A 21,705-nucleotide genomic window follows, 5' to 3' on the forward strand; every position below is an offset into this window, starting at 1 on the left:
GTGTTGTACAATATTAGAATAATAAATGTTATATTTATAATTCAAGACGAATCGAATTGGTTAAACCTTCTGTGTATATTTATCGCTTACACTGACATAAATGTGTTTAGTATAAAATTTATTTGAAGTATTGTGTTTGTTTTCCTCTTAGATACAATTCTTAAGAGACAACTGTGAAATAACTGAAGGTAATATTTCATAAGCAATCAACCTTTGACTCGACCTTTTATCCTTCTTAAAAAACTATAATATGTACAAGAAATTAAATAGCATTAATACAAGCAATATAATTTAAATTAATCTGTAAATATATTTGAAAATGAATTTAAAATATAATGAATGTAAAAACCATAAATAATTAGTTTGTTTTTATTATCCATCATCATTATTCCTAGATTTTAATTGAATTGAAAAATTGACAAAAAAAATTATTTTAATATATAAAGTTATTTTTATATTATAATTCAACGAATAGTTAAGTATTGTATAATATATAAATGTATGTTTAAAAGCGTGAATAATTTTAAAAATAAGATTTTATGCTAATAAAAATTAGAAAGCTTCTTGTGTTATATTAGTCACGTAATGTTTACATTTATATTAAAAATAAAAAAAAAATGTTCAAATTGTATAAATGAAAAACATTAAAATACCAAAGCTACTATTTTTTCAATCATATTCAAGACGAAGAATAACATGGTTTGTTTAATTTATTTTCTAAAATAAAATCTTCGTTTTTATATTTTTTTGTAATTTTATTTTAAAACTCTTAGCTGAACTAGTTATTATTTTTTTTTATTTTTTTTTTTATTTATCGTGAAGCCCGGCGCAACTATGGTCATTAGCTGTTTGTTTTTGTTTGTAGGGGAGGGAACTGTAGGTGTAACACGTGTGTGTAGTTCTGGCAGATTTTTTAGTGGGCACCGGTGGGTATCCGCCATGCCCGGGTGGGGGATGGCGGCACTTATCTCCTGACACCGTGACTTGCCCGAAGAAAAATGCCGCCCATGAACCGAGGTTTGAACCAGCGTCGGTGTGCGTCACAACCGACGCCTTAGTCCGCTCGGCCACTCCGTCCCCCGAACTAGTTATTGGTGAACATTTATAAAATAAAACATTTTCTCAACTCAGATATGACGTCGACCCTTCTTCAATTCATCAAAGCGATAAAATTATTCCAACGAATATAATATATTATTACCTGAATACATATTATGTTAATCGCATACAATTCAATAAAAATATTACAGGTTATGGTTACTAACTTTTCGAGAGTGCCAAATTCCCGGTTTCTAAACGTTTTTTTAATACAACGCAATTATTTATAATTTCATATTATTCAAATGATGCACAGTAACTACGGACAATAAATAAATACATTAACATCAACAATTGTAACTATATGACGTACTGGTAACTAACGGACACAATGGGAATATAAAGTCTTCTAAACATATGTTTTTAAACCTAAAATTACACTATGCATATTTTATTTTAATATAACATCAAATGAAATGTATTTTTTAGGAATTTCAATAACCATAGCACTTGAATCGTTTGAATAAAATAATAATAATAATAAAAATAGTTTTGTAACAAAAAAAAAAAAAAACCAACAACATTGAATTCCTTGAAAATAATTTATGATTATAAGTTTATAACTGTGATGAGAATATTTAAATGCATTTTAGATATGATGGAAAATTATTTTAACATAAATTAGTTTATTTATTTCAAATTATTATAACGTTTACAAGTTATTTAATAAGTTTTAATAACCTCAATTAAACCTAGTGAATTACAAATAAAAATATGATATATCCACATTCAGAATAAATTATTATTATTATTCGAATAGAATACGATAATTTGTTTTCAGTTGATCATAATATATTTCATGCAAATATAATAATACTTCAGTTAAGTCTCGTTCCATGATCATATTTTAATAATTTAGACAATACACTGACGTTAGATACTACAGAAGCAAAGGAGTATTAGTTACTAATGGAAACCAAACATTTTATACATTTATATTATTTTTATTGGTACAAAATAAATATTAATATTGCCAATTAAATAAACGATTATTTAATGGCTAAATAGTAAATATACATTTCATTTACGTCGATAGAATTTAAATTGCATTGAGTAATAATTATATAATGAAAATTATATACAACGAATTCCATTAAAAAGTACCAACATTCATTTTTTTATACAATCATTGAAAAATAGAATTACCATATGACATTTTTGATTTTGAGATTTTAATGCCTATTTAATTTTAATTTTTCTTTTCCGGCTTAGTTACAAGTTATTACATCAACCAAACATCAAAAACTTTAAAAGAAACCAATTCTTCTTTTCGTTGAAAAAAAAATCAAAATTCTTAATTTTCTAAATTTGGTGTGATGATTACATACAAGCAGCTCATGTTTACTTGTAGACACGAATCCGTTAAGATCACTTAGAAGTAGTTTTTTTGCCGTTGCAATGTTGATTAAATTTTAGTGCAGGCGTTTTCATAAAAATCAATCAAGCGTTCATTGCGGGGTTATTTTTTTAGTAAATAGTTTTCTGCCAACATAACATAATTGCTTGACAATTAAATATGTCTAAAAGCAATAAGAAAATCGTGATTTATGTATTTGAGCAAGATATTATATAAGAAATATAATACAACATAAGTATACATTTGTATGCAATTAATCAGCAGTTCCGATTGTTTAAACACAAATACGTTTAAAATTTCAGTGAAGCAAAAATAGAGATTGGCGTGTTTTTAAACTCAAACAAATAGTATGATAAAATTGTGACGAGTGATTCAGCGGCAGTTGTGCCCAGTGGAAGGACCTTGGTCTTGAAACCGTAACAAAGTACGGGGAACGTCGGCTGTGGCCAATCGTACATAATAGTTGTAGTCCAGGGCACGTGTGTCCTCGATGAGATATCAATATATTGCTACCATTTCGATTCGTTGTGACGATAGAATATTATTATAATATGTGAGTGGATCCCGGCTGTGGATCATGTCATAGTTATTATCTATTTATTACGCAGCGCTGGCAGAGATTCTGAGAAACGTACCGGTTATTTTGTGGGGGGGGGGGAGGGGTGGGAGGGGATTGTCCTCTGCGGAAAGCAATAATATTATTATTACGATATTTCGCACGACGACTTGTTGCGTCGCGGAAAATAATTACTTGAGAAAAATGCGAAAAAATATACTATCCATGACGGCGTCGATTGTGCTCTAGACGAAGTGTCGGAAACACGTGCGCTCTCCCGCGCGCGGGTGGGCGTGTGTGAGTGAGTGGGGCATTTAAGACGTGATCGATCGGCCAAAGGTCTGCCGGCTGTTGCGGCGGTGTTTGCCGAGCCCATTGGAATGGGATAAACACGCAGCGACTGGTCAGAAATATTACGATTTATGTGCGTCTGTGCGTGCGTGCGTGTGTTTTGTTTCGGCTTTGCAATATGGCACACACGACGGTGGCGTCACGTTATACGTACATAAACGCAGCTTACGTACACTCCGAATAGGTAATTTGTTATTATTTCATTATATGTGCCTCCATCGAACTCGGTATTATACACTCGCTCACATACCCACACACCCACACGCCCACGATGTCCGCTGCCTTCGACTTGTCCACGTATTTGTGTGTGTGTGTGTGTGTGTGTGTGTGTGTGTGTGTGTGTGTGTGTGTGTGTGTGTGCGCGTGCCGTGTGGCTCGTACACGCGCGAAATCGGCAGCCGCGTCACATGGAATCACACTGTATATTATTTAGTGTGGCACGCGACGTAGTCGATTTGATGGTCACCGACGGGCAAATCGATCGTATAACAATATTAGTAGAATGTACCTATACGCTTTTAACGACGTCATATAATAATGCGGCGTAGTCAGTGTTCGGAAAAAATGTATTTCGGTTTATAATGCCCGTACAGGATATTACGTCTATAATATTTAAAACCGATACATTTCTTTAAATAAACATTCGTTGAATTCGTCAATCTTTGGTGACAAGCGAAGGATCAAAAATAGTTGCGGTCAAGAGATAATAATAGTTTTTGTTTCCGTTTAAATAAAAAAATTTTATAAAAACTGTATTGATTACTAAATATTTACTATCCATTCATACTGATGAAATTCAATATTTTCGTGCGTGTGTGTATAGGCGATCCGCAGCCAAGTCTGTCGCACTCGTGGTTCTGAAAGTAGGTACATATGTCATCCTAAATAACCCGCGGACATGCACCTCGATGCCAATTTTGTAAATTTTTCACGAGGGGCTCACACGGGAATTTGTTAGATAGAGAAAAATAATGTATAGGGTATTTTAAGAAACGTGAGTCTCGAAAGAAGGATTACAATTATGACATTAAAACAATTCAAATTTGACTTTGAAAAAAAAATAGATTACGGAAAAAATTGTTAAATAATATTCTATGATTAATAGTTCAAACGTTGATCGTGATTAATTTGGTTTGTATACATTTTTATGAATTATTAAATGTATTTTAAATTATTATTCGATTATATTGACGACTCTTTTAGAGTTAAAGATTTCGAGAATGTATATTTAATGATATATTTTATGAATATTTTGGACAACTATTATAGATAGTACTATGATTCTAATAATCATTAAACTTAGGTTTCATATTGTCGGGTGGTGCTGCTGAGTGCCTGCCCACAAATGTTAAATTCTGCTACTTTATATTATATTAAATATCCTACTTGCTCATTGTACATAATGTATTGTATAGATTGTAAATTACTTAAATGAAAAAAAAAAAAAAAGGTTTCAGATTACTCGTATATTTTTGTTGTCATATGCACATTGACAACCAGGGCTAGGTAGTCGTGAACGACGCTATCGGGATCCATCGGGATGAAAAAACATAAAAATGATATTATGTGTATCGTTATTTTACAACCAATTTATTTGACGACGCTATTGCATAATATAATACTGTTATAATTGTAAAATTTGGTTGCCATGCAACATTGGCAACCACGGCTAGGCAGTTGTGGACGATGGTGTATCCATACAGATGCATAAAATGAATATATCTTCATTTTATAACCAATTTATTTGATGGCGGTATTGCATAGAATATTGTTGTGGAGGTACCCATTAAACGAATATTAAAATAGATACCACAAATTTTAGATAGGTATACCTAGTCAGAATTTTTAAGGCAGTTTTAATGTTTCTCATTCTTTTTTTTTTATATAAAACGTTTACGAAAAATTAAATACTAGCTATGTGCATGGCGCATGACCTTGAATAAACTTATAACTGAGCGCGTTTGATTTTCTTCACTTTATAATATTAAATGCACTCTGTTTTTTGTCTCAAACAAATTATTTTATAAACAAATTCCAATTTTTCCATTTCTATCAATCTTTATATATTATTATATAAATTAAAAGATATTATCATTTATACAACTTTTCAAGTTAAATAATTATTTCTGTACCCTGTCAAAAAAAATATTTGAATTAATTCAAACATTTACAAGAAGCAGAAATATATCATACAGCTTTATGGTTTTAATGGATCAATGGGCATGAGGTTCATTAAATTTAATTTGGAGACGAATATTTTGGAATTCAAAAAAAGTCTTTGTCATTTCTTTTGAAGCTTTTTCGATACAAGAGAATTAGGTAAAAATTAGCATATAAATGTAAATATATAATATTTTTATTGAGTTTTTTATTTTTAAATTTATTTATAGGAACCATAATCACAAAAAATGAAATTTAAAGGTTACTTGTGTGATATTTTTTGATATTAAAAATAGCTAATGCATGACCGTATAATATTGTAAGTTTTGATTATTTATACATTCGTTCATAATAAAAAATATACTTTTTTAATTTTAATAAAAATTAGTTCATGAAAAACAATCAAACTAATGTTCACAAAAAATATTGTGTTAAAACGTCCAATTATACTATTAAATGATTAATAGTTTTATCGATTGGTTTAACATATTATCAAATTAAATCATTATTATTTTTATTTCACTCCAGGTATTTTTTCTATTCATTTTAGACTTATGTTTACGTATTATTCTACATTTAAATTTTATAGAATCTGAAAGATAAAACTTTTATAAATTATATTTTTGGGCGACCGATTTACCAATAATTTTTGCACTGTAAAATCTATACCAACGATATCACAACGCTATTTTTTTTTTAAGATATTATAATATTGTTTTATAATATTCAACAATAGTTTCAGATGAGTTTCTCTATTATGATACATTGTCTTCTCTAATTTGATATTTAATTGACGTTAAATTAATTAAGTCTGCTATAATAATATGTCATGTACATATTTCAGTTAATAATTATCGTTCATTATTTTAATATGATGATTAGTATAAACTGTTAAGTAATGGTGTCAGCTTAATTAAACGTTTTGATTAATTAAGATTATAACATTAATTTTCTATTATTTTTAAAGTTCAAGTGATAAAATAATAGGATGTAAGAAAAAAGTTTTTTCCGATTATTGATAAATACTCTTTTATACATTTCACACTTAAGCTCTTTCCGTTCACTATAATTTGTAATATTTCAAATAATATTTTCAACTTTCAAAATAATATTTTACTATTGATTGAATGTTAATACCACATCAACGAAAGCATTGATGAACGTACTGATATATTTTCAATCAAAAACACATCAAACAGTCACAAACAATTATATATAATTGAATTTAACGTGACGTTTGTATTACCTACAATATAATGTCAAAATGTATATTCAGATTATCATTAAAAATCATATTAGGAGGTACACAATGATAATATCAAATCTAAACCTTTAGTAACCCTCAAAACATTATTCCTAATTATTTATTTTAAAAACATAATTTATTTTCATAATAATATAATCAATTGTTATGAAAAATAAATAACGGATAGTTCATAAACTATTTGTAAGTTGTATATTTCTAATTAAATAATAATACATTTTTATGTCAATAGAATATAATTGTATTGTTATATTCAACAATAGTTAATAATTCAAGTATATTCAAAAAATAATTTTTTTAAGATAAAAAAAGACGACGACTATAATATTATTATAATATTATATTTTACATGGGATAAGATTTTTAACACGGCGTCTTGTATAGGCAAAAATATTACATTTCTGTTTCGGTGGAAATAAAATTACATAACCATTTTCAAATAAAAATATTATTATGTTCCCCAAATTACAATAATTGAATTATGTCATAATAATGATAATATTTTTGAGAAATTTATTTTCCTCGTTTATATATTACATTGTGATATTTTTTCCTGCAACATATAAACTTGAAAATTAAATGATGTTTTGTACTTAAACTCTGTAATTAGTCACTATAGTTCTAAACTTATTTCTTGTTCTTAAATTGTGATCAATGCGTGCTTTTCCGTCATATGTTATTCATTTACCTGTAATAAACTAACTATTTCAAATTCGTTTTTGTAAAATGGAGAAACTTTATTTCGGTTCGATAAAAAATATTTTATTTTGTTTTCTACAATTGTATCAAATTTATTTTTATATTTTTGTTCGAAAAAGAAAATGAAAATAGGTTTAATTATGTTATGTCTGTGAATTTCACATTAATTAAATTATGTCAAATACTGTCCTTCATTATTATTATCAATTATTAATAGTTATTTTATCTAGAATGTTTGTATAGATTAAAGGTTAAAATGGAATAATGTTTTGTAAGCTTATATCAATAATTTGTGTTTTCCGTAATTTGCTCATGTGTACGTAATTTTTTATTTTTGTCTTTAAATCAAAAGGTCCAGTAACTTTGTGTAAATTCATAATGTAGGTGTCAAACTGCTAATCGTTTTTTTTGTTTTAAAATTGTTCCAACTTACTCTGAAGTTTGAATAAATTCACACCATACAGAATAAAATAATCGTGTTTGATTTATTCATTTTCATAATACATTTGAATGAAAACTATATTTAATTAAACAAAAATGCGAACAATATAGGTTCAATTGTTGGTATACAATGTACATCATCACGTTTCAACATAATTTTAAATTATTATTTCCATTTTTATCAGTTATATTCCGCACGTTTTTAAGGAAATTAATTAAGTTAAGTACGAACGGTCGAATGTATACACTATAAATAATATTCAGCGAAATATTTAAATTCCTGAAACAAATTGAAATTTGCACATCATACTTTTACATTGTACATTGATACTGTGCTAATTTCTTATGTTTAAATTGAAATGTTATTTTTTCTTTTACATGATAAAATTTTTAAATTTGTAATTAATATACCTAAATAATATCATAATTTATTAATGGTGTTATTATTAATACTATCACACCATCTAAAAGCTACAATATTATGTTTATTTCAAGCTTTTTTGTTGAGCAATTAATCATAATCGGTAGACATAAATCATTATTTATTGGCTTACTTTTATTATTTTTTTCTTTAAAATACATCTTAGTTTTTTTGGTTTTTATTTGATCTCCGTAAAAAGATTCATAAAGTTAAACAGTTGGAACTAAACCATTATATTGTTTTTTTACTCATTACATAAGTTATACCATGTTTTCAGAGGATATAAAAATGAAATCAGTTTTACAATGGTTTGTTTTTATTTTTCAAAGAATTATTTCGAACAACTGTACACCTATACCAATTTTAATAAGTTATATAAAGTTTATCATTCAACAATTAAACAATAATATTATGATTTTGACCGAAGATAGAGCTATATATAATAAACACATTTTATTGTTTTTAATATAATGTAATAGTATATTGTGTGGCAAGGGCGGAAGTGAGCTATTTCAGTCGTGGAATAAAATTGCCTTCTCGCACGAGCCACACATACAATTTTTTTTTTCGTCACGCCTCTGCATTCATCGATCACGGCAAAGGTAATGCAGGGATCTATGCAACAACTAGACCATAATTCTACGACAACAATATTTCGATTTATGATTAATTAAAAAAAAATATTGAATTTATTATAAGAAATATTATATAGTATTTTATTTATAACTCCATTGTACGGTTTTAAATCATTATCACAATAATAATATATGCTTTGAGCTTATCAGATCGATATTTGAACAGTGCATCTCAAGGATCAGGCAAGAAATAATATCATGTTCAGCAAAAGTGAATTATTAATATTTTTTTTTAACATAATTTCGACTAGCTTTACCTATCTATTTTAATCTGAAAATATATTCTTATTTTTTGCATATTATAATTAATAAATAAAACATACAATTTAACTATAACGCAATATAAATAAAGCATTTGTGTTCAACGGTTATATTATTAATAAAACATCATAATGGAAGAACAATTTACAGTACAATAATACCAGACTCAATATAATGTTAACGTGTTTCAGACGCCTCTTAGAAAGGACACTTATTCACTCTGGAAAAGAATAGTGATGTATTGTTATTTTGAACTACAAAACAATGATAAATTATTGCATTAAAAATACAGTTATTAATAACGGTGCTCAGTTATGATTGCACTTTCCGAGTTTTGGTCAATATTGTTCACTGATCGCTAACAATTTCATCTCAACGCTTAGGGAAAAGTCTGCAAAAATCGAAAAACATTATCTTTATAAAACACCATGAAATCGTCTTAAATACATAGATTGTAATGAGTCGAAAAATATACTTGCAGAACTTAGTTACTGTCTTTCAACATAAAAGTGAATAAATAGTTGTATGTTTGGTCCAATGACATACCTGACTAAAACAATATTGCGATGTATGTCATTGGTGATTTATTCCAATTTAATTAATATCAACTATTAATGTAATAATTGTTTGTATAATATTCAACTGGACATTTTTTTTCGACAAATTTACTAGGCAAGAATTGAAACAGAAAATATTTTTTTCCTTTTTTGGTTATGGTTATTGGTATTTATTTTTTGATTATTCGACTAAAAATGTTTACACCTATATTTAACATGGTTCAGCTAATTTATAGATAAAGTAGACAAAGACATTCATTATTATAATTAAATTGAATATTGAGTTTAATTATTCAGTACTTACAAAGAGTTTTGTAAGTAGTTTTTAGTTATTCTAAATGCAACAAAGTATGTATTGTTAAATTTGTTCTACAAAAATAATTATATACCATATATGCATTAAAGCTTAGGTTATAACAACGTTCATTTATTCGAAATCACTCACTGGAAATAAAGTTAAAATATTTTAAAATACTGCATTTTAGAAATCAGGTTTTATATTTATATTTCGCTAGGCCGTTATTATAAACGTCACGTTAAAATTTAAAACAATATTAGGAAACAAAGCTATGCTGTGCATAGGTGACCGGATCCAAACTAGATACAAAATACAATACAATCGCTGTATACGGTGAATATTATTATTTTTCAATGACCAACATTTTTAATTTTACTAGAATATAATTAAATATTTGTAAATAATATAAAAATTACCAGAAATAAAATAATAAACGATAATTCATGTTTCAAAAACTATAGTGCAGATATGTTCGAAAATAATTGAGTTGACCTCGCAATGTCTTAAAATTTAAAAAAAAATAATAATATAATAATATAATAATGATCATAAACAAGGTGTTAGTAATAATTTGTCGCATACAATTTATTAGAATAAACTGAAACCATTAATATAACCTTCACAAACATAATTTAATAATAATTTAGTACAATATAATATGAAATGTGTAGTAATTATTTTATAAAAGCTCTTTATTTTCTCTTAAAATGTATTATATATTTTAAAATATGCTTTTTATAATATTGTAATAAATTTTGAATTTACTATAAAGTTGTTGTTTCTCAAAATGCAAATTATGTTTCGTTAGTAAATAGATTGTATCATGAGTCATGACGGTCAACAAAAGGTTCAGAATTTTTTTTTTTTCGTTACTTGAGTTTTTTTTTATTCTATTGATTATATTTAATTATGTCAATACGTTTTATCGATATAAAAATATAGCATTTTATCGGATTTATAAATTCATAATTTATTTTATTATTTTTATCAGTAGCAGACACTTACCACTTAGAACGAAAAATAATATATGATGGTTATTACACTACCTATAGGTTTAATTTATTATTTTAGTATGTAATATTGTTATTTTAATATTTTAAATTGAATTTTAGGCTAATTATCAGTGTAAAATATTTTTTTTTTCATACATTTTAGTAAAAATGTCCTTAGAAACTTCCATAGTTATAACGATTATGTATAGGTGTTTTGATTTTTATCTGTTGTAAATGCTTATCCGTTACCTTAATTATACTTAAAAATAAATATTCTATCTTCCAGCATTGATACATAATTTATTCGCTAAGACCAGAAACCAAACTATTTTTGTCTATGATTTAAAGAAGCTATCTTAGAACCGGACCTGAAAATTTATTAATATTTCAATACTCTGCTTTAACCCTTATTTTAGGTAAGGTGTGGGTACAATACAGACCAGAACACAATGAAATGGTTAAGGCGTCAAGCTATAATATGATAATGACGGGATCATAAAAATCTGTTTTTGTAACATCAACGCCTCGTTAAGTAAAAATTATACACGTCAAACGTCAGCGGTGTCGATGAAACGGAAAATTAATTTTGCGCTCCGTCGAACTACGATGATTGTCGATTAAATGGTACGATGTAGAAAAAAATATTCGTTATTATCTACACTAGGTACATAGTGTTATGTTAAGCCCATAATAAAAACGTTATAACTCCATTATATAATAATAATAATAATAATAATAATAATATGCTCACAACACTGATACTAATATATTATAAATGTCATGTTTACATTGTTATATCGGTATTATTCGTTGTTGGCGACGGTTTTTGATATTATTTTAATTATACATTTTTTACTATCGATGAAACAACGTCATTAAATAATATAATTTGAAATTCCTGTTTTTAAAATATATTTATTGTAGGTATCAACAGTCAATGTTTAATTTATGTCAAAACGTATTCATTAAGCCGACCATAATATATTAATTCCAAAAACAAATGACGTGCCCACTCCCTTCTACTAACGGAGTCGCGTCATAAATATTTTATAACATAATCGATACAGTTTGACATATTTCTAGTAATGGTATAATATTTACAATGGGTGCTAAAATGCATGTATATCTTTGGAACACACATCGGAAGTAAGAACCTTTATGACTAAATTATTAAATGTTTTCTTTGAAAAACTGCATAATAATATTATGTTTATGTTTATAAACATATTGTTCTAACGATTTAGTAAAATAGTTTCTCGACGTTTTCTTCAATAATTTTATTACGTGTAACTATAGTTACTCCAACACAACGCATTAAGTTTTCGGTAGACTGCAAAATCGTTTAGAAAACTTAAACCATCATATTTGACACATCTCAATTTAAATAAAGATGCCATGCGTTGAATTATAGCACATGTGTACAGTAATTTCCCTTACGAAACAGTACATTGCAAGAACTGCGAAAGTCGCCTTATTATAATATATTCAGCAACACCTGTCGCATTTCTCGGACCACACAATATTATTATTTAATATAATAAGTAATAACATATTGTGAACTTAGCGTTCAGCCAAATTTATAGTATTGAAACCACGATAATAATAATAGTATTATGTTCAACAACGCTCGTTGCACATGGAGTGAGTTGAATTTGTTCGTTACAAGGTTTAAATATTATTATGAATTATATAGGAGCTGATGTAAAATATGTTACGTACAACAAACGTTCAAGGTTCAATTTTTTTTCCATACACATATTTGAAACATGTCCACATAATATAGAATGTAATCGCATATTACATTTTGCAAATAGCATAATTTATGTGATTTTTTTTATTATTTTTTTTTTTTTTTTATTGAAGAATCGTATAATTTGTAAATAACTGATTTGCAAAAAGCACAAGTGGAGTTTAAAGGTAAATATAAAATAAGATAGAAACAAAACGAAACAAATGAAATTAGATGGTTTTATAAAGACAGGGAACTTGGTCGTTGGAGTCATCCATTGATGGAATTTTATGACATTGGTTACAATAGATGATGAGAAGAAAATATGTTATAATATTTTTATTTCACAGTTTTGGTTTTTATGAAACTTGAGAGATCAGTGATGACGAGTGCTATTAGTGGATTTAAAATGGATTTAAATTCATCCAGGGATTTGGAAATTGAAATGTCATTGTTATTTATAATAATAGGATTTGGTTTGAATGATTGGTGACCCACAGTTACATTTACACACGAACGTGGAATTGTGGAATTTCAGTAGCTAGTTGCTAAGATAGTGGTTTTCAGAATTGCGGGGTGGAGTTGGATGGCAGTGGTTGTTGATATTTTTAGTTTGAAATGTTGTTATATTTGAAAATTATGTTTTTTGTATAATATTGTACATAGTTTGTAATTAGTAAGATGGGCTTCTTCTCAGGGGTTATATTTTGCTAAGAGATCTAGAAATTTTGTGTGGGAAGTGTAATTTTCCTCACATTTTTCACATACGAAAAGATATACAAAGTAGGTCCGGGTATGGCAATAGGTTCAGAAATTTCGATACCATAATTGTCGCCTTATTTAGGGTTCTCTTACTTTGGAATCGATATCAACAAAGAAGAGAGAAGTGAGGTTTTTGTTTGATGGTACTTGATATTGGTAACATTTCTTACAGCGTGATATATTTCTCCGTATGCTGATGCAATCTTCCTCTAGAGTGGATGGATGGAGGTTTTTCTTAAGAACTCTTATGGGGGTTTACCAGATTATAGTAAATTTACTGGTATGATATTGTGCTTCAATGCCTTTTAAAGTAAGAATAATTTGTTCTATAGTTCTCAAGAGTATCTATTTGAATTTTTAAATGAGTGAAAGGTGATCTAAAACATAAACTGTCCGGGGCTATGATTCTTTATTTTTTTTTATATAGCCACATGTAGTAAAGATGCGTTAAATAAATTAAATACAGAAATACATTAAAAACTATTTTTTTGGTGTAGTATTTGGTGGCGTTAGGTTGCCGCTGATTTAGTTTCATTTGAGCCGTTGATATAGTATAATGTTTTTTGGTAAACATTTATTGCCAGCTCCAACTTGGTTGAAATTCCATCTGATTTTCTTTACGCTGTATTTTTACATAATAATGCATTGTGTTTGCATCCCAGATAAATTTATATTTTTAAAAACACAAGGGGACTTAATATTATATTTTTCAAAACATTAAAATTAAAATATTCACATATTTTTTTTAACTCTCAAAGAGTATTGATTTTTTGTCAGTTTACTTGCATATTTATTATATTATCAATATATAAAAAAAATAAAATAATTTTTGTTTTTAGTGTGTTGTGCTATAATGCTAATTGTCCAACGGTATTTGATATCGTATTCAACACTCTAAAATCTAACACCATATTAAAATAAACCATTTTTTTTTTAGAAACTTTCCAATTACTGTTAGTTATAAACAACGCCAAAAAAAACAATGACATGAATAAAATCAATAGATTTTATCAAAACAAAAACCATTGTCGAATAACCACCCAAAGGCACAGACATTCCACAATGTCTAAATTCTCTGCATTGTTGTGGTTATTTCTGTTTGTATATCTCACGCTCTGTGTTATATTGTGCTACAATTCACATTCATCACATTTTTGTAACACCGGAAAAAGTAGGTAGGCTGCTACCTATAAATCTGCTAATATAATTTTTGCATATGCATTTTTAAAGTAAACATTATCTGACCAAAAAATCATAAAAATCAAGAATAATTTTTTTTTAATAGATATTTATTTTAATTGACATTAAAATTGGGTTTAAAGCGTTTAAATAATATTTTAAATACGATTGCAGAATGTATTTCCAATTTATTTTAAATCAACAGAAACGTTATAATATTATTTAATGTCTTTGACATAATGCGTAATAGGTAAATAACAAAAATAACACAAGACAATACCAATTATTGTAAAATGTAAAAAAGAAATGGAGCTACATATAAACTAGGAGAGTAATTATAGGGACCAATTTATTTTGTGAAAATAATTGACTGCAAATACGGGAATCGTAAAAACGACATAAACCAGTAAAATAAATGTACTGACTATCAGTTAGGAGGAACAGTGTTGATTAGGATAATAATATCACTCTAGACTGCTGAGACCGAAACCAATATTAAATATGAATATTATTTTACAGGATGGGTACGATCAAGACAATATAACAGGATTGAATTTTAGAGTAAAATAAGGTTCTTATTTATTATAAGTTCCGAAAAATACGGTCATGTATAATATTGTCCCAATCAATACCATTTTGATAAATTATTATTCCAATTTAATATCGGTCCTGATTTTTTCAGTTCCAATTAAATTATCCTAATTTATATAGCCTTTTTCTAAACTGAAGTTTACTATTAAAAAAATTCGCGTACAGACAATTGAAATATTTGAAATGTGTATATTTTGGAAAAGTGACACATAATATAATTCAATTCATATATTTTATTCACTAAAAATGTTATTTGTAATAATTATTATAATTAATTATTAATTATTGAAGATGGATGAATTCCCATTTATTTTCCATTAAAAAATACTTTCAAAGTGTCTTCACCATTAAAAGATAAATAAATAAAATAGTGTTTTTCGCTTTGGTTAAAAATGATGAAAGTTTTAAAAGATTTCGAATCAATCTGATTTAATCTTCTGTTGGATTTTATACTCGATACGGTTTTGAAATACTACAACCAGCGTTATAAACAGCTCGACAAGACGACAATAGAATTTTTTTAATTGGTTTGGTTAAATATCGTTTGTACTCTAAACTATATATTATGTTGTACTTTTATCAAAAATGTGTATGAGAAAAACGTAAAAAAAATAACGAATTTCACTTAAGATTAATGTACACACACGTCTCAAAAGAACGTGTACGTCTATATTTTATTTATTTTCCTATACTTCGGGTCTCAAGATATATTTTTTTTTCTTCAAATCAGAAATAAAATTATTTTCTTTTCCGAACATCGTACATCAGCGGAGAATAATATTGTCATGTTTTTGTGTTTGTTTTCAGGCGTGGAGTTGGTGGTTCGAGACGCACAAGGTGGCGTCAGCGTATACAATGTCGAAACAAATAAACACAGGGTACTACTCACGAGTTCGTCTTTTGTAAGTGCCAATTTACTGGTATCAACTGAGCATACGGTTTTCGCTGATTGAAGACAGATTTGCAAAGCAATAAGGTTTTTTTTTTTTTTATTATTTTTCCCACTCGGCATTGCGTTTCCACGTTCTGGCGTGGATTGTTTTTAAAGGGGAAAAAATAACAGCAAATAGCAGTCGACGGATCGATGGGTTGTGCCAGCCGTCTGCCGAAAGAGCAATTGATTCGAACGGCTTTTGAGTAATCCTGAAACGATTAACTGGGATTTAATCTCTATAATATGAAACAAAAACCAGACACGAGGCGTGCGCATCTGTCATACTTAAATCATTTCTATTATTTTGTACACAGTTTACGAAGACAGTAAGCGAACAAACTATATAATTTAAATTCAAAATGGACCGTTTCATATTTTATATGAAACGATATTATTGGGCTCACTTACCGTCAAATGACGAAGTTTTTAAAATGTAGTGAGAAAATGAAACTCAGTGGTTTCGGCTTTTCAACAAAGTTGGATAATGGTTTTTTTTTTCATTACATTGTTATTAACATTTTTTTTTTTTTAAAGGAACACCCTTTTTACTATTACTAAAATGAAAAACTCTTAAAATCCACGCTTCTGTTATACTTGCAATATTTAGAAAAGTGGCAGTTTTTTTCAATCTCGTTAGAATGATATGGTCCCATTGAAGATTTTTATCTCTCAACGGTTTTACTTAAACTGTATTATACAGTGATAATTTAAAAAATGTTCCGTCATGCATGTTTCTGACAAAACTATTTATAGGCGCATTGCAATAACCATTTTTTTGTATAACAGACAACATTAATTAAAATGAAACGACTTTTTAGCAACGACTTAAATAATAATGAATAATATATTTTATAAAAATGAATGGGATCAACAAATGACAGACATACCAATAACATTACTACGTTATGAATTTATTAGTTTTTTTTATACTTTAGTGTCCGATCATAAATATCTAAATATAAATATCATTCCATACTTCTAAATAATCTAAGTCAAACTTCTTAATAATTGTAAGTAAAAAATATATATCTAATCAAATAAAAAAAAAAACGTTAAATTGTTTAGTTATTACAGCGTGATACTTTTACCAAATGTTTCTCATTACTTAAAAAAAAACAATTAAGAAATTATTTGAAAAAAAAATAATTAAGTACATATTTTTGGGTCATTACTAAACAACATTTAAAAAAAATGTATCTGTTAATATATTTTATCGTTATCAGTTTTATGTTTTTACTGTTGTATTATATAAGAACATACCTACATTTATAATTTCATATATCTTAGTAGAAAATTATTTAAAGAATTTCGATACATAAAATCCAAATGATTGACGATAATTCATTATAATTATTTAAATGATAGATAAATGGAGTAGCAGATCAATATTTTTCTGGTACTCATGGACGATGGTCTAAACTCAAAACGTTGAAATATAATTATAACTCATAAATTTATCGTACACAATTCTCAAACATATTACCTATAATCGATGTACTCTCAAAAATATTCCACTTTTAAATAGAAATTAAAAATGTATGTTGTCGATAAAAGAAAAAAAAACTTAAGACATTTTAACGGTATAAATGGTCAATACCATATTTTAGTTATCATTGTTTTTTTTATGCCTGCTTCTAGAAACGAGTGAATGCTAATGAATTTCAAACGTCTAGCGATCAAAACTACGTGCTCCTGGCATCGGACGAGAAAAAAGTAAGTGAAACGCACCCCGTTTTAACGCATTTTGGCAGACAAACGCAGTACGTGCGACAATGATAGTAATATTAACATTTAATATAATTTACGTTGTGACGTGTATGGCGTATATAACAATAATATACGATAATGCATTGTGATACGCATGTGAAGTTTGAATGTAATTTTGTTTTCACGTACTTCACGGTTAAATCGCTGTGAAATCCGTAAAAACGAAAAATGATTACGGCTGTACGAATATAGGTGTTGGCCGAGGATGATTCGTGAATATGGCCGCGATAACGCTGGCCGAGTATTCCTGTAGATAGATAGATTTTTCGCCATCATCGTGGTTGTTCTCTCGCGTGTTTTAGGCTATTTGTCGCAGTAACCGAACCGAGATATTGCCACTTACCTTTTTTCTTTTTTTATTTATGCCTCGAAAAATCACCTAGACCACTCTCTCTCTCTCTCTCTCTCTTTCTCTTTCCACGTGTATCTCCGTCATTTCTCACGCCCTCCTCCACCCTTACGCCCAAACACACTCAACTCCGAACTCTGAATATACCAAATGAACTGTAAAGACAAAAGTTTTTGTCTGCCGCACACCGTACCGGTATCATTAGTTATCGTTTTCTGAACGATTTAACCCGCACTCGCCGGCTGATGGGTCCCATTCGTAATCGTACGAACTTCGTTAGCAGGATACACACATACACACACACACACACACATATAAGCGCGCGTATTTATACGTACTGTATATTATTATATAATTTATAGGATATTGTATATATTGTATAACAGATCTATAGAGGAAGCTTTGTATCGTCGAAGGGTGCGATACGCATAAAGCCGAAAACTATTTTTTTTTCCATTTCCCGTACAGAAATATTTGTTCATTCCTTGACCGCAGTTCGACGAGCTTTCGGGTCCCAATTTCCTGCATACATCGCACATTTCGTGGAATGAGAATTTACCGTAATTCGCGTGCACGCGAACGATTTTTTTATGCTTCGAGTTAAAAATAAATAGTAGGTAGGTAAAAGTATTCCAGAAAAATAAAATATGCGCTGTATATTTCAAATTCTACAAACCGTTGATGTAGTATACACAATACGCATTCCCATCGGGATAACTTTATAAGGTTTTCATTATAAGAACTGTCAGTGTTGATGCAAATTAACGCAAAAGTCTGTCACTGATTTGATTTTCGTCCTTCCGTTTTTACTGAAACTAGGTAAACACTGTGTTATTAAATTTTTTTTTTAAGAGCTCCGTTACTATTTGACGTTAACAACAAATACGAGAAAATCTAACTTTTAATCCCCTATCATACCTAAATGTTGTATGTTTAATGTTTATATACGACGTAAAAGTTAGGTTTTAATCATGGAGGTATAAAACTTTTGAACAATCAAACACAGTACTCTATATTATTATTATAATGTAGGTATATAATATATGAAAATCTATCCGCTTAAACAATTTCATAAAAATGTACTTCAAAGGCATATATATATATATATCAAATTGATATTAAAACAGTACTTTCCAACTAAATGATAAATAAACAGAACTGAAATTTAATTTCATAATTAATGCCATAGTATTGATGTTAAATCATCCAATTCACAAGTATTCAGTGATTATACTATAATAGGTATTAATTATTGTTGTCTAATAATCATATTAATATAATTCATACCTATTCAATTATGAAAAGCGCATAACAGCTATACATAATATATTTCATTCAAATCTTAATATTAGTGGATTAATATATTATGGATATTAAATTAAATAATTAATAATATATAAAACTGTATGTTAATTTATTCATTTTTAATAATAATTTAGTTTTGGTAACACAAATAATATATAATTTTATTGGTTTAAAGTCTATAGAAGTGCTTGTTAACGATGTTAAAATATTATGTGTAAGTTGTACTTACTACTTACTTTCAATTTCAATATAATAAGTTATTATTAATAACACAATTATTTTTTTATTTTAAATTGATTTTAGTTGAAATCGTGTCAATATTGAAACATTTTTCACCGATATTAAAATCAAATAAATAATAAATACTACAGTTGATGGAATCTGACGAATGGCGCATTTAAAAAATAAAACAAAATGGAGTGTAATAAGATTAATCGGTTTCAAATTAATATGATTAGAGGGAGTTTGACCCGATGGAGATAAAAAGAAACAATAATAAATTACTAAAAGCACTTTGAATCTGTTACAAAAATACATTTAAAAATCGTTGAGCAAATAACTGTCAAACTTAATATTATCTAATGAATTATACCAATTTGTCATGCTATATTTCCGGGGGTTTTTTTTTTATCGGAAAATTCAATATTTTTCTATAATTGGATTTTTTTCCCTTGTAGTATTGCACTAAGAAATGTTTGTGTGTATAGTGATTGTATTATATTGTCTTGCTCGGGTAATAACCAATAAAAAGTCTTATAGCTTAAACTATATTATAGATTTTACGAAAGTATTTTGTTATTTTGGTAGGTACATAAAACGAATGTATAGACACGGTATATATAAACCGAATAATATTGTTATTATATTTACAAATGAAAATCCGTGTGGATTCCATGCTGCCGTGCACAAGTACAATATTTCACCGTCGACTTTATTGAAAACAATACGATTGGTCGGGTTGGAAAATTCAAAAAAAAATTCGACGAATAAAAGTATAACAAAAATTTCTAATACAAAAACCACTTTTGCAGCGAACTCTCGAGAAATGGACGTGAAATGTTTTTGACCAAAAAACGATAAAGTTAAAATGGATGTTTGATTTGCATAAGCCAGAATAAAAAGTTTTCCGTCAACGTCACGTCCACGCACGTATTGCCGTTTTTCTTTGGCCCGTCGACGTTTGACGTAAACGACGAAAAGAAAAAATGTTTTAATATGTAAATACTACACACGCCCGTATATAATGGTAATGTATACGTGCATATTCTATGGCCGTACCCACGTCAACCGAATGCCCCGGAAAATGAAGAAATAACGAATACTCGATAATATATTCGGGAAAAAAAACGAAAAGGAATGACGCCGGAATGGTCTTTATAGTTATTGCGGGTGATGTATTGACGACCGAACGTGTATTATACACTTCACCAGTGGAATTGCAAATTTGAAATTACTCAGAGCAACGTTTGCAGGATAGGCCCCGCGAACAACTAAAACAATACTGTCCGTAAACCGAAATCCGTTTGATGTTCGCAAAATAAATAATAATATCCGTACCACCACCGCGGTACATAGGTAAATGGTATCAGTTGCAGAGCTCTGCAAATTGTTATAATATTATATATTATAATATGTACTCCCGTAGATCGTTTTTTTTTTTGGATTTTTCCTTCTCCTCTCGTCTCGACGCGTCAGTCAAACTCTGAGAGTCAAATATTCCGTATATGTTGTAATAGTATTTTTAGATGACCACTGCATAACAAGATCATCCTGATTATTTCGTTTTTCAGTTTAAATATAATATCGACATACCAATCTAAATATTTTGACTATTGAGAATTTAATCAGAAAAATATAATACCAATATTAGAAAATTATTGATCAATAGTGTTTTTCACATGACATTTGGCTCTTTGAAATACCTGAAATTGTAGAAGTGTAATCTCATAACTCGAAAATAATATATTCGGAAAAAAACCCGAAACGAAATTAATTTAAC

The 21,705-nt window shown here is 28.2% G+C and overlaps 1 protein-coding gene across 5 annotated transcripts in view; it reads left to right on the plus strand.

The window, feature by feature from the left end:
* Positions 1-21,705, plus strand: part of LOC132943924 (prolyl endopeptidase FAP-like) — a 282,440-nt gene that overhangs the window by 242,745 nt on the left and 17,990 nt on the right. For all 5 annotated transcript variants that reach the window (XM_061013088.1, XM_061013090.1, XM_061013091.1 and 2 more), the window contains 2 exons: positions 16,159-16,253; positions 17,924-17,998. In XM_061013088.1, the coding sequence (XP_060869071.1) occupies positions 16,159-16,253; positions 17,924-17,998 (170 nt within the window). The remainder of the gene's footprint in view (positions 1-16,158; positions 16,254-17,923; positions 17,999-21,705) is intronic.

This window comes from Metopolophium dirhodum, chromosome 4 (genome assembly GCF_019925205.1).
Source record: "Metopolophium dirhodum isolate CAU chromosome 4, ASM1992520v1, whole genome shotgun sequence".
NCBI classification, from domain to species: Eukaryota; Metazoa; Arthropoda; class Insecta; order Hemiptera; family Aphididae; genus Metopolophium; species Metopolophium dirhodum.